The sequence below is a fragment of the Apteryx rowi genome, unplaced genomic scaffold (genome assembly GCF_003343035.1).
Source record: "Apteryx rowi isolate R43461 unplaced genomic scaffold, aptRow1 scaffold_192, whole genome shotgun sequence".
Lineage (NCBI taxonomy): Eukaryota > Metazoa > Chordata > Aves > Apterygiformes > Apterygidae > Apteryx > Apteryx rowi.
In genome coordinates, this window is record NW_020448219.1 from 347,642 (window position 1) to 362,289 (window position 14,648).

Sequence of the window (14,648 nt, forward strand, 5' to 3'; positions counted from 1 at the left end):
GGCCGCGCGTGCGGCGCTTTAAAGGGCGGCGGCGGCRGGGAGCGGGCAGTTGGCTGGTGCCGCCTTCGCGGGCGGCGGGGGTCGGTAGCCGCGCTGCCGCCCGTGCGCTGACTCGGCTGCAAGTCGCCTTCTGTGTCGGCTACCGTGCCCRTAGGTCGCCTTCCCGATAGGTTACCGTGCCCATAGGTGGCCTTCCTGCGAGGTCGCCTTGCCCTAGGGGCCTGCGCGTAGGTGAGGCAGTGGCCTCGGTAGCCCCCGGGCAGAAGTGGAGTGGGAATGGGAAAAACGTGCCTCGAGGAAGCTCGTGGTGGCGAGGCGTTGCTGTGGGGCACGGTGCTGGGGTTCGCCCCAGCCTGTGCCCCGTGGGGACGGGCGGCTGGTCGGTGCTTTCTGGTATGGCCCTGGCTGCCATGTTCCGTCCTGGCCCGCGCGCGGTGCTGGGGCGCCCCGCTAGGCGCTCGGCCTCCGCCGGGCAGCCGCGGCTGGCGATAGCGTCTTGCCAGCGGCTGGGCTCGGCTGGCGGGTGGCTTAGGGTGAAGAAACTGCTGCTCCAGTGAGAGTCACGCGTTTATTATGTGTTGTGCCTCTGTATTTCTTTAAAGGAAAAAGTCATGAGAACACTTGGAAAAGACCTTAAATGGAGCAGAAAGCAAAACCTGCAGAAAACAATTAAGGTAAGTGCATGCATAGACATTCACTCTTCTCTGTATGTGTTACACTTAAAAAGTTCCCCTTTTATATCCCTTTTGAGAGGGAGAGAAGGAAAACTTAGAATATCTAAGTACCTTTGAATAGACAAATCATATTTTTCCTTTCCTATTAATCCTTAGCACACTTGCTTAACTACAGGCTATAAAATGTTAGAAAAACATATGTAAGTTATGGCAAAGTGGCATCTATTCTGCGGAGGATTCAGAAACGTGGCATTCTGTCCTCTTGGTACTAGAGGGACTACTTTCTATTTAAAAGCAAAAATTACCTGATTTGATAGAAGTAACTGTATGGATGTAGGAAGCTGTTTTGTTTGTTGGCACTGCAAGCTGACTTTTCCATGTTTAGAGGATGATAAGAGCAAAAGAAACAATGAAGAACTTGCATGTACAGTAGATACACAGATGAATACCTATTAATCACCAGCAATATGCTTGACAGTAAACAAGATGCAAAATACAGGCAGCTGTTGCCTTAAGGGGTTGACAAGGATCATGCTTTCTGGTGAGATTCAAATATGCTGATGGATGGAGTGGGAGGTAAAGATGTAAAAAGAAATGGCCATACTGAAAATGCTGAAGCAGGAGATAAGCAGTGTACCCTTAAATGCAACCACAGTACAGAAATGTAGTCACCAGCATGCTGAGAATGTCACTTCAATATAAATATTTTATGTAAGTAACCCCATGGGAAAAGACATTTTGTTAAACTGAGTAATGACTGAACTCTAGAAAAGGAAAACTGGTGGGGATGGGGGTGGAGAGGGAGCTAATGGTCAAAACTGAAGAGTGTATCAGTCTGGCAGTGCATGTTAGCTGGTTGTTGTTTCTGATGTGTGAACAGCTGCTAGGTGCACTCCAGACCGTTTCATTCAAAAGCATCGTGGAAGGCCTCGAAAGTGGCCTTCTCTTGCTGTGGAACAAGCAGAACTCGATTAGCCAGTGCTTTCCTGCTTTCCTGTAGCTGCTAACAGCAGCCCTAGGGCAAGTAAATGTTTTAGTGTTTTGTTTTATTTTGAGAACTCAGGACAGGTGAGATAAGATTTAAGTGATTCAGGACCTGATTTTAAGAAGCAAAGGTTTCAAATTTGGTGTTCATTCACTTTGATACAAAGCATCTAACTCTGGCTGTCTTCCACCATGACTTCAAACAGCTTTGCATCAGAATGGATGTTGCTGGTAAAGTTTTACCTCCATGCAACCTAAATCAATGAGGTCGAATCTTGGGATCTTTATGCATCCTCCATTTTATGCCAGTAAACAGAGGTACAGTGTGGCACATCGCCTGGAGATAAGTTCCACTATGGAATAACCAAATATAATTTCAAAATAACCTAAAATTGACCATACTGAGTTAAATTCAGGGTTCATCTAGACCAAGATCCTGAATCCAGCGATGACCTTAAATCATTGCTCAAGGAAGAAGAATAATAAAATAAATATACATGATACTAATTAACTTGGAGATATAAGGCATACTGGTGCTGATACAACTAAGGCAAGAAACTGGCTGCAACACTTTACAGTTCCTTGATGACAGTCTGGGGTCTGATTCTAGTCACATTTCGCGTGGACTTTATACTGTTACTTTAGTTCAAGTCTGTTACTGAATCGGAAACTTTTCTGTGTCACTTATTTCATGAAAATGTTTACTGTTTCAAGTGGAATACCTATGAAATATGAACRTCAAAAGAGGTGAGCAATACTGAGTTCAGGTAGAAAGTAGAAGAGACCTCTCAAATTCAGGCCCATGATATTTCATGGGAGATCTCATTATGTAAGAACTCTGTGTCTGGTAGGCAGTGTACTGTTAGCTGGCTGCTCTGTCTGAATGTAGCAATCACTAATGCACTGTCACCTGCTGCAGGGCCAGCTCATCACTGTTTAAAGGTGGTTACTCTGGAAAATGTCAGGGATCTCTAGTCCAGGAATATGGGTGGTGCATCTGTGTGTGATGGGATGGCAGTGTATGTTAGCTGGTTGAAATTCTGACATCAGCTAACATGCAGCTGCTATCCTGCTCCACATACGCTGATCAACAAACTGCAGCGCTGCTAGTTTTCTTTGAGGAATCTTTTGAATTTTTTTCCTGTCAGGCTCATATTCAGTATTATAGCTGTATCTCATATTCCTGTTAACTAAAAATTTTCTTTCAATTCTTTGGATACCTAGACTGTTTTTCATCTGCTCTTAGATAGTAGTAGGAAGCTTATAAATACTTGAAAAAGGTAAATAATTTAAATAGATCTCAAACAATTTTAAGCCTTCTGAAAGCCTTCTTAAAGAAGCAGAGTTTAAAAATCTTTAAATTTTGTTACTTTCAAGATTTTTTTATTTAAATTTTATATAATGATATTTGGCAAAAGTAAAATTTATTTCTAACTGATCAATTAGAAACTGGCTTAAAATGACATATTTCACTAACTGCCTGAACGTTATATCTGAAAAATAATTACCTTTCCATTTTATAAAAGTAGAGGTCGACTTCAGAATTTTTTTGCTCCCCTTCCTTCTCAGAATGATTTGTTTTGGGAACACCAGTGTGCTTAAAACTGCATGCAGTCTTACCAGGAAACCCAATTTTAATAGGGCATAATTTTGTACTTTGGAAGGATAAAGGCTGGAAACATGTTGATCCTTTTGATTCATATTACACTGTGAGCTTCTGTCACACACTGCCACAGGTGACATGGTGATACCTTTATTCTCATCTTGGCACTTATTTACAGAATGCAAAGAAAACTGTTTTTATAGGAGCACCCAGAAAAAGTAAGTAACATGTCCCATTCTTGCAAACCCTCCAAGGAAGTTCTCCTTGGGAAGGAAATAGCAATTTTTGTGAAGGTCTGCAGAATTAGGCTGCTCCTAGTGTTGTGTGTGGTGATTAGGCAGTGTAGTTAGTTAGCTGCTCTTTATACGCCAGCAACTAACTACACTACCACATCAGCACATCACTGCATCACTGTTGAGACAAGAATATAAAGAACGTGGTTATAAATATTTCATCAGATCTTTAGTTGTTGTGGGGACCTATGCCAGCCTCGCTCCCCTGGCTGAAAGGAGTTGTGCTAGTTTATGCAAACCAAGTGAATGAAGGGTATACAAATAAACTTAATTGTGTTTGACACAATTAGGCGGATAAGCCAACTGATTTCTAAAGAACTACTAATTTATGTATTGCATACTCAAGTAAAAGTTTCAGGTTTGGGCCCTATATGAATTTATGCTTCTCTTGCGCCACTAAATGGCATCTTCTTAACCTTTGAAACATTCATGGATGGTATCAAAGGGAGAACAGTGGGACCGCAGACGTGGTTCTGAAACTCTGCTTTATCTTTACTGTTACAGGTCATTCTGTGGTAGGAGAATTCTGTGGTTTCAGCTCAGACTAAGCTGAGTGAAATGAGAACTGGTGGAAAAGAAGGGTTTCTAATTCACTAGAAAGTTCTTTGATCAAGAAATTGATCAAAAATGAGCTTAAAAGGGGAGGGAAGGAAATTTCTCACGAACCAGAGGTTCTCTGCGGCTTGTCACCTCCACACTGGAACTGTGTTCTTCCAGGTTGCACTTAGGCATAAATAAAAGAACCTTAGAATCATCCACTGCATTGAGTTCAGTGAAACAGATTTCTAGTAGTGGCCCCAGCTCCTGGAATTTGTGCCTCTGGAAGCAGTTCTGCTTGCTCTAAGGGCACATTGTTTGGACTGAGGACCAAGGTAAACAGACCTAGAACAAGCAGAGCAGGGGGAAGAAGCGCGAACCAGTCACAAAACTGGAACAAAAATCAGATCTCCACACTGTCAAGATAAGATGTCAAAATCTGGGTAGAAATCCAGTCAGAAGTGGGAGCAGGAACGAGGGCAAGAGGCAGGGCCAGAGCAGGAAAGTGAGGTGGTGCTGGGGTATGAAGCATATGTGGTGGTATTGGGTTAGAGCCACAGACTGCAATAAGATGAGCTGTAAGGTGATGTTGCTGCAGTCAGGGCTGAGATGAAGCACTTTTACAGAGTCCTTCATCTTGAGTGACCCTGCTCTAGGGATGTGTCCAGATGTGGAGATAATATTTGYTGCTGCTTTGCAAATAGAGAAATCAAGCAGGTGGGCGACAGATCATGCATACAGGCTGTTTCAGAGCAACAGGAGCTGTGTCCAGCAAAGTAAACAAATCACAGCCAGAGTTCAAAGTCTGTCCGTGCAACTGTTTGCACACTTGACATGATTTTGGCTCCACTGTACAGTGACTGAGGCAGGTTGGGTGATATCATTGGCCATAGACTGTTCTCTGTAGGGAGTATGAGAAATGCCACCCTCTTACGTGAGAGAGAAGAGACTCTAACTACATGAACATGAGAAATTTACTTATATACTACTATAAATGTTGTTTTGGAAGTCATCTTGGGACATCTCAGTTCCTCAAGCATGGCACATATTCACTGAACCATTGATGTATGTGCTCAGCAAGCAAGCATTTTCTGATAGAACTTGAATTAACTGGGGTATGTCCAATCACTGACTCTGTATTTGGTGTGTATTAGTGTATTTAGAATATTTGCACTCCTAGGTAAATTTTTGGACCAAGGAGCTGATAGTTAAATAATATATGCTGGAGATAATGAGGATATGTCAGATTGAAGGAGCGAAGAATGCATTAGATTTTTCAGGTTACATTCAAATGGAGTTGAAGAAACTAAAACTTTTGGACTGGATTCTGTTAACCTCCTTATGAGGGCAGTTTTAGCTGCAGTCAGTGGGATTATCTATGAATCCAATAAATAGGTTTTAATCAGTTTATAGCATGTGTAGTTTAGTATATATTTTTATATGCTGTATGCCACATAAACTGTAAGTGGATATTTCAACAAACTTGTATTCATATTACTGTGTTGGCTTTTATGACAGGTAAATATGTGCTTTGTTGTATAACTGTTCTAATTTGCTTTTTATCTATTTGCCTAAGTCTGTGCAAATTTGACAGTTAAAGATGCTTTATTTTTACTTGTATACTTGTGTGCTTGATACTGGTAACTTGATTTTAAGAAGGAAGTGGTTAGTTTATCAATGATTTGCCCTATATATTACATTGGAAGAGCTGGTATGTCTAAAGAGTGAATAATTAATACAAGCACAGTGATTTTTTGGAGCAACAGTAATTAAGCAGTAAACTTGGAAAAACTCAGTCCATGTTTAGATTCAGGATTGAATGATACCTAAATTGAGTACACACACTTCTACCCCAGATGAATATATCATACTGTGACCAAACAGGGGAAGAAGAAATTCAGTGAGTGTTTTCTCTGGCAAAAGTTCCCTTTTCTAGGAATCTGAAGTGAATGGCAAACTGAATTAAATAATTCTCTCCAGCCATATGCTAATATCCCAGGCTATTTCTGAACACTAGGAAAGATATTTGGTCTTAATGCCTGAATTGAGTTATTTAAGGAGATAGTATGTCTTACGAAAAGCAGAACTTGAGTTTTAGGGCGAGGTGTGCGGCTCCTTTCCTGATCCCTTCCCAACTATAAAAGATACTGCACTGGTGATCTTTCATAGGGTATTAAGGAACTGTAGTGAGATTTCCCATATGCTCGATAACTATCAAGCAATACTGGGACTAGAATAGTTTTTTTCAGGTGTTCCCTTAACTGCACCCACCACTTCTTTATACCTGCCCATTTTTAATCAGTGATGTAAAAAACAGAGCTATAGCTGTGCACATGAATAGTGTTACATGTTTTAGGCATGTACCTTTTCAGGTAAAGATACCATCCACCATTTATGGAAAAACATTGTGTCCTGCCACTCCAGTTCTCTGGAATTTAGGCTGCTTGCTGTTGGGGGAGAGATCTCAATTCCCTTCCTGCTCCACCAAAGCACCTGGGGGTAAATGACAAAAACCACGTTATGTTCTGGCTTTTATTTAGTGTCGGTGACTTACTCTTTTTATTGGCATATATTCAAAATCCCTCACTCTGCCAACACTATGATTGCTAAAATGTTCACAAAGCCAGAACTGTACATGCACAGGGAGACTGGAGTAGAAGAAAACAGAACCTCAAGAACAGAACAGGAACTGCCTTAGTGGATCAAACCTGAAATCCAGTGCCCTGTCCAATGGTGGCCAATGGCAGACAGTTCAGAGGTTGGTCTAAAAACCTCTGTAGTACACACATTTAGGCTAACTGGATCCTCACATTGGTCTTAACTGACCTCTGAGAGTGGCTAAAACTGTCATGCAGAAGGTTTGAATTCTCTGCTAAAATGGTGGTTGTCATTATTGAGGATAACTTTGTTTATTTCCCCCTTATCAATATCATTATTCAGTCTTTTCTTTTAAATCTTTTTATGTCCTTGTCCTGTAGGTATTCTTTGTGAAATTTTCAATGAATTCTGTGGCTGTATGAAAAAATACTTCCTTTTTAATTGCTCTTGAATTTCCCACTTTTTTTTTAAATAGGGTTAAGTGGCCATCTTTCTTGAAGACCTTTATGAAGCAGTTCAGTTATTTTCAGTCATTGTTAATCTTACGGAACAGCACTAATGTTACCAGTCCTCTTTCATGTGGAAAATTCCTCTGAGCTATTGGTTTCTCTCATTTCTGTTCTCTCAGTCTTAGACAGCTGGAATGAGGCTCTCTGTTCCAATTTATCCTCTCCCTTGGTCAAACAGATCTATGAAAACACTTGGCAATTTGAAACAGGACAGTCAACCTATCCCACCCTGCTTTGCTCACCCACATTTGTTTAAACTATGACGAGAAACGGGTTTGCATTTACATGCTGGACTAGGGAAATTTCAAGGTGAGAAGAGCAAGGCTTGCAGCATGACCCTTCATCCCCCTTTTGCTGCCTCTAATTGAAGACTGTTGTTTTCTTCCAGTGGGGTAGATAGCTGGGGAGCATCATCTTGGATCATCTCAGAAAGATGTGCTAGAGGATGTCTGTTAGTATCCAGGCTATTGTTTTTTTTGGTTTTTTTTTCCCCCTTTGTATCCTGGTCTAGGCAACCAGGTGTGTTCACACAGGCCCTGCTTTCATCCAGATCAGAAGACTGGGGAATCCAGCAGGAGATGAGCTCACAGCCAAGGCACTGTACTGCAGTGCAAATGTATGGAGAAGTCTTATGAGGTTACAGGTGTTGCTGTAAAGGTGAAATGTAAAATGAATCAAAATGCACACAAAGCAGGGAAGGAAACATTTGTGTCACTTTCTCTCTCTTTTAATAATAATCTCATTTTCTATGTACAGTTTATTTTGGGACCAAGTTTACAGCTTCACAGTTCAGTAATTGTCCTCTGTTAATATTGCAAAGCTGATATCTTCAGTGACATTTGTTTCTAAAAACTCTGGTATGAAACCTCTGGACTCCATATCATTCAGTCAGGGCAGTTATGTGTTAATGGCATATCAAAACCTACTTGTTACTGGTAGATGGGAAACAAAACTCTTTGTTTGATAAGTCTGGTTGATAAGTATTTGCACAGGTCCTCTTGTTTTTAGCTATATTCCTGCTGGTGACAGCTGTGACTAGCTAGGGTCAGCAATGTAAAGAAACGTTCAGAAGCTTTATGCCAATTGCAGGTCCAGTCCTGCAAGGTCCTGAGTGCCTTGCCATTCTTGGTGACCTGAATGGTCCTCAAGGCTATTGCAGGAGCAAATCCGACATTAATTGACATAGTGGAGCTGAAAATACTAACACCAAAGAGAAAAAAAATCACCTGATGGTTTAGCTTCTAGCAGCATTTCCCAGGAAGGTACTAAGGTTGTGCACACATGCTGTTGAATGGATTCACAGACTGAATGGCCTTTTCAGAGATCTTCCCTTTTTTTCATGATGATCTGTCTGATCAGGGATGCTACTTCTGGCTTGATAGTTTCTATGGGTTCTTCAGGTCTCCAGAATTTCACAACTTTACCTTCGGGGTTGACAAGATATTTCCAGAAATTCCATCTAGGCTCTTTCTTTGAAGAATCTGCAAGAGTGGCATCAGATCATTTTAATGACTCCCTTAGGCTTGTACTTGTTTAATTACCCAACAGTGACTGGTTAACTATTTGGGTTTTTTTAATCCCACCTTGTTCTTTGCTAGCACTCTGGACATGAGTTTACTGGTTGATGTTAATGATCTGAAAAGTGGGAAATGCATGATACTCTCACCTTCTGCTGAAACTGTTGAAAAGTTTCTACTCTTACTATGTTCTGCTTCCTATGGAGGAGCATAAGGGGGCTGCATACTCATCAGGGAATCCCCAGTGTTATGTGGGCTTAGGGGAGGAGGAATGGGAGCAGGAAGTGATAGTGACTGTGGTGGCTTGCTTCAGCTCCTTCCAACCCATAAGGCAGAACCTTAATGGTAACGTTGTTGTAATGAATTCCTGGCAGAGAGCCCCTTGATCCCAGAAATAATATCAGGAAACTATATGGCTCCCAGAGGAGACAGAAGCAGTTTCTTGACTCTGCCTTTATTCTGGGGAGAGTCTTACTGGTCCTGGGCAGGGAGGGGAAGTCTTGCTTTGAGGGAAGAAGTAGAAGAAAACTGCAGGAGATTTTGACCAGGGGACAGGAACACAGTGGGGAACAATGCTGAGCCCTACACTGATTCTTGGAAGCAGTGTGCTGAATTTTGCCATTTACAATATTTGTGATATCATGACTGTAAGAGGACTCCATGCAAGCAATGGGTATGGTAAAGCTCTTGTCATAGAGGCTCTGACCCAGCTAGTAATTTCAGCTTTGCTGAGTTGTTACTTCTAGGATCAGTCTTGAGGTAACATAACCCCATGTCTGAGTGTTCTTTCAGTGTTTATTAATGTATTAATGTTTACTAAAGTAACTGTAAGTATATATACATAGGAAGCTGGAGGTTATTCTAGGAAAGGCAAGGTCACAAACCTTGCACTGAACCAGCAAAACACCTTACTGCTACGAAGACAACAGGATGTTGAGTTGTGTGAAGGCCCTGGGACCATGTTTGTGCTCCCAGTAGATCCTTTTTGCACTAACCTATCTAACAGTGGTGGACAAATGCCAGCTAGTGGTCACAGTCAGCAGAAGATGTAGCATGAAAATGTTCACTCTTCTGATTGTCAGGACAACTAAATATAGAAGAGGTACTTCTTTGATTGGTGATACACAATTTCCTGTGAAACAGAGGAATRCAGGAAAAGAAAGGTCTTATTTCAAAATATTTAATTACCAGGGGATCTTTGTCCTTTTTATGGATGAACAATATGTCAAATAAGAACTGAATGAGTGAATATGGTAGTTCTGTTTCTGTATGGGTAGGAGTAGATATTTGTTTAGCCAGCCAACTGGTCAAAGTCTACTAAATTTTACACCCTCTATGCTGTCATTAGAGTGCAACTCTTTTCCTTGGTAAGGTCATGGAGGACAAACAAAGTCCAATGTTTTCAGCTAGGTGAGTGGAAACAAGGTTTAGTTCCAGACTGATGGCATAAAATGATGCATGTGACATCCAAGTTCCCCTTTTCACTTCTGTATCCTCATATCATCATCCTATGTGGGGTTGGTAAATAATCTGTCTATTGTAAGATGAGGATGTGAGGCACAGTGAGACTAACTGCCCTGGTATCTGGTACTTACTTGCCCTGGTCTCCTCTCTAATGAACTCGGAGAGGCCCCTCCAGAGTGCAAGTCAGTAATTCCACTGGACATCAAGGTAACTTGGAGCAACGAGACTTTACCCGAGGCTCTCAAAGAGATGCCTAAAGGTAAGTGGGTGGAAGCACAGTCATAGTGACTATTGTGACCAGTTAAGGAATGACTGAGGAGAGGCATGATAATAATTTTCAAGTACCTAAGAGGTATCGCTGAGGATATGAGAAGAAGCAATGGGTTTAAGTGGTGTAAGAAAGATTTCATTTAGATGTGCAAATAGCTTTCTAACAAGAAGAGTTGTGAAGAACTGGAATAGACTGGGAAATTTTGGAGTCTGTCATGACTACTGTACTAGTCCGGAGATGCACCTGTTGTACTGGTTTAGGTAGTTGTGATCCTGAATGGGGCAGGGAGATGGAATATATCTAGGGGGTCTTCTTGCACCTTATTTTCTAGTTAAAGATGTGATAGAGAAGGGTTGTGGTCTAATTATCCTTTCTTTCATATACTAGTGTTTGGTATATGAAGACCTGACCAAAGCTCAGGAAAACTCAGAGAGGCTTTTTAGTTGGCTTTGTGTCTGTGAGCATTTTGGTCAACTGAATACAGTCTCTTTTCGCTTGTGTGCACATGAGGCTTTAAGTCAGTAAATGCCTAATGTAACAGGAGTCTGGAGTATTTGTGCAAGTGGATTTTGCAGTCTGGGACCTTAAACTCACAAGATGAGTTCATGTAATGACTCTTTGCTAAGAAAGGAATTTTCTTATCTGCATCTGTTTGACTTGATTATTACTGGAAAAATTAACAACCATAGTTACATTTTTCTCCATAAGAAAAAGTTGTTTTCCAACAAAAATCACATAATTTGAAAAAGGATTTTGTAGATGGGAGTCTTTGCACTCAGCTTTGTATGTCTGCAGAAAAGATGTTTTTAGCTGGGCTAGTTGCGGTAGACTTTTTATCATCAGTGGGGAGAAATGGGTGCTTTCAGGGTACAACTCTTCTAACTTCTTTTTTTTGATATCTGCATTAAAATGAGATGAATTGTGTTCCAAGAGTGCCCGTCTCTCTCTGTAGACTATGAAGACTGCAATGATTGCTCAGATTAGGCTTGAGAAACCCAGACTGCAATTTAGGGACAATACCACAGTTACAGGCAGTGCAATATACAGAAGAAAATAGTTACCTATTAGAAACTTAAAGGCCGGCTCTGCTTCTGATCCTAGAATCTTGATTTTGTGGAAAACGGGGAAGGTTACTCCATAGTTTCCTTTGGCAAAAGATTCTATTTCCTGGCTTGAACTAGGCTCTGATTCTCCAAACTGGTTGCAGGGAAAAGCCAGCACAGTGAAGTGGGAGGGACCAAACTCTCTGTGCAGTTCTTGCAGTGCGATGTAATTTTTGTCTGTGTGTTGGCAGTAACTGGCCACGTTTACAACCAAAGTTGCCTTCAGAGAAATAAAGTTAGAATACTTAGAAAGAAACTAAAGATGGCATAGAGATTTCAATCAAGTCTTAAAGTGGCATATTCCACATTCTCAGTGGTTCTTTCTGGAGGGTTAGACTTATCTTTCTGACCATAATTTCAGTAAACAGAGTAAGAACGATAGCAGCTGAAGGTATTTGCTTTTTTATGAGACCTCCTGTTTTAAAAATCCTATAAATGGATAAACTGTTTCTAATTACAGCTTTGCTTAAAAACAAGCATGCAAAAAGCGTATAGTTAAGACAGGCACTAAAATCATCTTATATTTATTAGATCAGCTTCAAAAAATTCAACACAACATACTGTCCTTCTTGACTAACATGGTTAAAATGCACAAATTCCATTGTTAACCCTATGAATTAAAAAAAATTCTCATAATCTTTATTGTAATGTATTTAATATTCTTTATTTGTAATTTAATATTAAATATCTATTAAATAATATTATATTAATATTCTTTATTCTTTTATTTAATATTCTTTATTGTAATTTATCCTTAATTCTTGAGGCATGCCTAGGTAAAATTTCCCTCTAGTTTAGGTTTACGTTTTAAAGAACAGGAATTTAGCACAAACTCTCTGTTATAAATCCATAACCAAACTTTTTTGCCACCTACAAATGGATATAGCTTTCAGTAAAGAGTCAAGACAAAGATATAATGAAATTGTAACTTACTTTCCCTCTGTACTTTTCCAAGGAAACAGTCCTTCCTCGTGAATCCTTGACTTTGAAAGAATAAAAATCTTTGATTTTAGGTTTAAAAAACTTGAGTTGCAATAGGCAGAGAACTGCAGTACACAAAACCATCAACAAAAAAACAACAAAGACCCTGGCTTTGGGCATGGAATATTTTAAAGGATTAGTTGTAAGAGGCTCCATTTTCAAAAACTTTGGAGAGGAGCCTGGGCAGGCCTGGAATGTGAAGGAGGAGCTGAAATATGAAACTCGCAGCTACACTGCTCAGTCTAAAAAGAACAAGCTGCTCATTTTCTTCCTGCTGTAGAAGTGACCGTTTCCTTTTACATTGTCTATGCTGGACTTCAGAACACTTAGTAAATTATAGAAATGGCTCTCACTAGGAAAAAAGAAACAAATGGAAAGTGTGTTCCCATCACCTATTGATTGCTTTATTCAACTGACTTATGTGGAATACTTCAGTGTTTGCACATTATCTTGAGAATTGTCTGAGACCTCTTTTGTGGGTCTGTAAGTGCAGCTCTAGCACATCCCCTGGGCCTCTGTGTTATCAGGCAGGACAAGCAGTTTGGGGCCGGCTGTTTGGGTGGAAGGAGGGCAGTATGGCAGAACGTGCCCTGTGCACTGCCTCTTGTCTGCCTATCATCAGCTGCTGTGTGATTACAGGCAGCGTCCGTGGATTTGTCTGTAAGACTCTTTTACAGCACACTGGGCAAAGTAAGATTCTTGCGTGCGGGCTGGTGTGAGGGAAGAAAATCAAATAACTTTTTTAACAGGGGAAAGGGAGTGTAGAACTGATGATAGAAAATGCGCTTTTTTTAATGCTACTGTCTAACCGCCTGCTAGCTCTGCTGAGATGAGAAGATGAAGGGTCTGCACAAGAAAAGAAGGAATTGGCTGAGATTCTCAGCCTAAGCTAGACGTGTCTCTCCTCTGGCATTTTACTGAGGAAACTGTGAAAGACACTCTGAACTTTAAAGCTAAGAAAGTCTGGCATCTTCTCTATCTGCCTCTTACAGTTTTCTATTTTCAAGACTTTTCCCCTGTGCTAGAGTACTTGCTGGTTTTTGCCTGTTGCTTCTTGGTATCCAGAGGCACATTTCAGATGTAAACATGTAGTGACGACAACATGGTTACTGAAAGAACAGATTTTTGTCTATAGTTCATCATGCCTTCCCTTTTCTCATCTTCCCTTTTTCTTCCTGACCATTTGCTTTTCCCTCTCACATTCTCTGTCACTTCTCTTGACTTTCAGTATTTGTATGAGTGTTTTCTCTGGTATGGGCATGTGTGAGGCTTGAGATCTCTGACTGATAATGAGGCCTAAAACCATGGTGTTTCAGAGGTGGGGACCAAACAGACATGGACTTCTGTGCTGAAATGGAGAAAGCTACAGTCAAAAAGCAAATACTGCTGACTTTAAAAGCCATTTAAAGTCAAATTTGAATGTGTCTAAATTCAGCAAATCAATGTAGGAGTTCAGAGCATAAGTTATGTCTTAGCAGCTTGTAAATTGCATCTAACATTATTTCAGAAATCAAAAAAATTGCACAACTTCATTCTTATTGTATTATAAATATTTACTGGAGTGCCTAATAATGATCCAAAAGCCTGTTATACTGTTTTTACTTGTTATTGTTGCTACTTTCATTATTTACCCTACACATGGCTTTAAAACTGTCTGAAGAACAAGATCTTGTGTTTGATATTATCCAGGCTCTCCCAATTCAAACTTTAATACTTTTTTATGTTTAGAGGGTTTTTTTGACACCCTTGTTTGTTTAGGGATTGCCTGTATGAATGGATTTACAAGTAAGAAATGTAAATCTATCATTTAACTTTAATATAGTATGGCTTAATATATGCATGTAAAGGATAAGGTGTTCAGGAGTAGTCAGCATGGCTTCACCAAGGGGAAATCATGCTTAACCAATCTGATAGCCTTCTGTGATGGGATGACTGGCTGGGTAGATGAGGGGAGAGCAGTGGATGTTGCCTACCTTGACTTCAGTAAGGCTTCTGGCACTGTCTCCCATAACATCCTCATAGACAAGCTCAGGAAGTGTGGGCTAGATGAGCGGACAGTGAGGTGGATTGAGAACTGGCTGAATGGCAGAGCTCAGAGGGTTGTGATCAGCGGC

The 14,648-nt window shown here is 40.6% G+C and overlaps 1 protein-coding gene across 4 annotated transcripts; it reads right to left on the bottom strand.

Moving 5' to 3' along the window:
* Positions 1 to 8,515: 8,515 nt before the first annotated feature.
* Positions 8,516 to 12,690, bottom strand: GPX8 (glutathione peroxidase 8 (putative)). Of its 4 annotated transcripts, none has more exons than XM_026062741.1 (3): positions 12,640 to 12,690; positions 11,512 to 11,647; positions 8,516 to 8,679 (listed from the first exon to the last, which is right to left on the bottom strand). In XM_026062741.1, exons 1-3 carry the CDS (start codon positions 12,688 to 12,690, stop codon positions 8,516 to 8,518), a joined length of 351 nt encoding a protein of 116 aa, XP_025918526.1. The 4 variants fall into 4 exon arrangements, with proteins under 4 accessions (XP_025918526.1, XP_025918525.1, XP_025918524.1 ...); XM_026062740.1 differs by having other exon boundaries at positions 11,512 to 11,773; XM_026062739.1 differs by having other exon boundaries at positions 11,512 to 11,773; positions 12,487 to 12,690.
* Between the last annotated feature and the right edge of the window lie 1,958 nt (positions 12,691 to 14,648).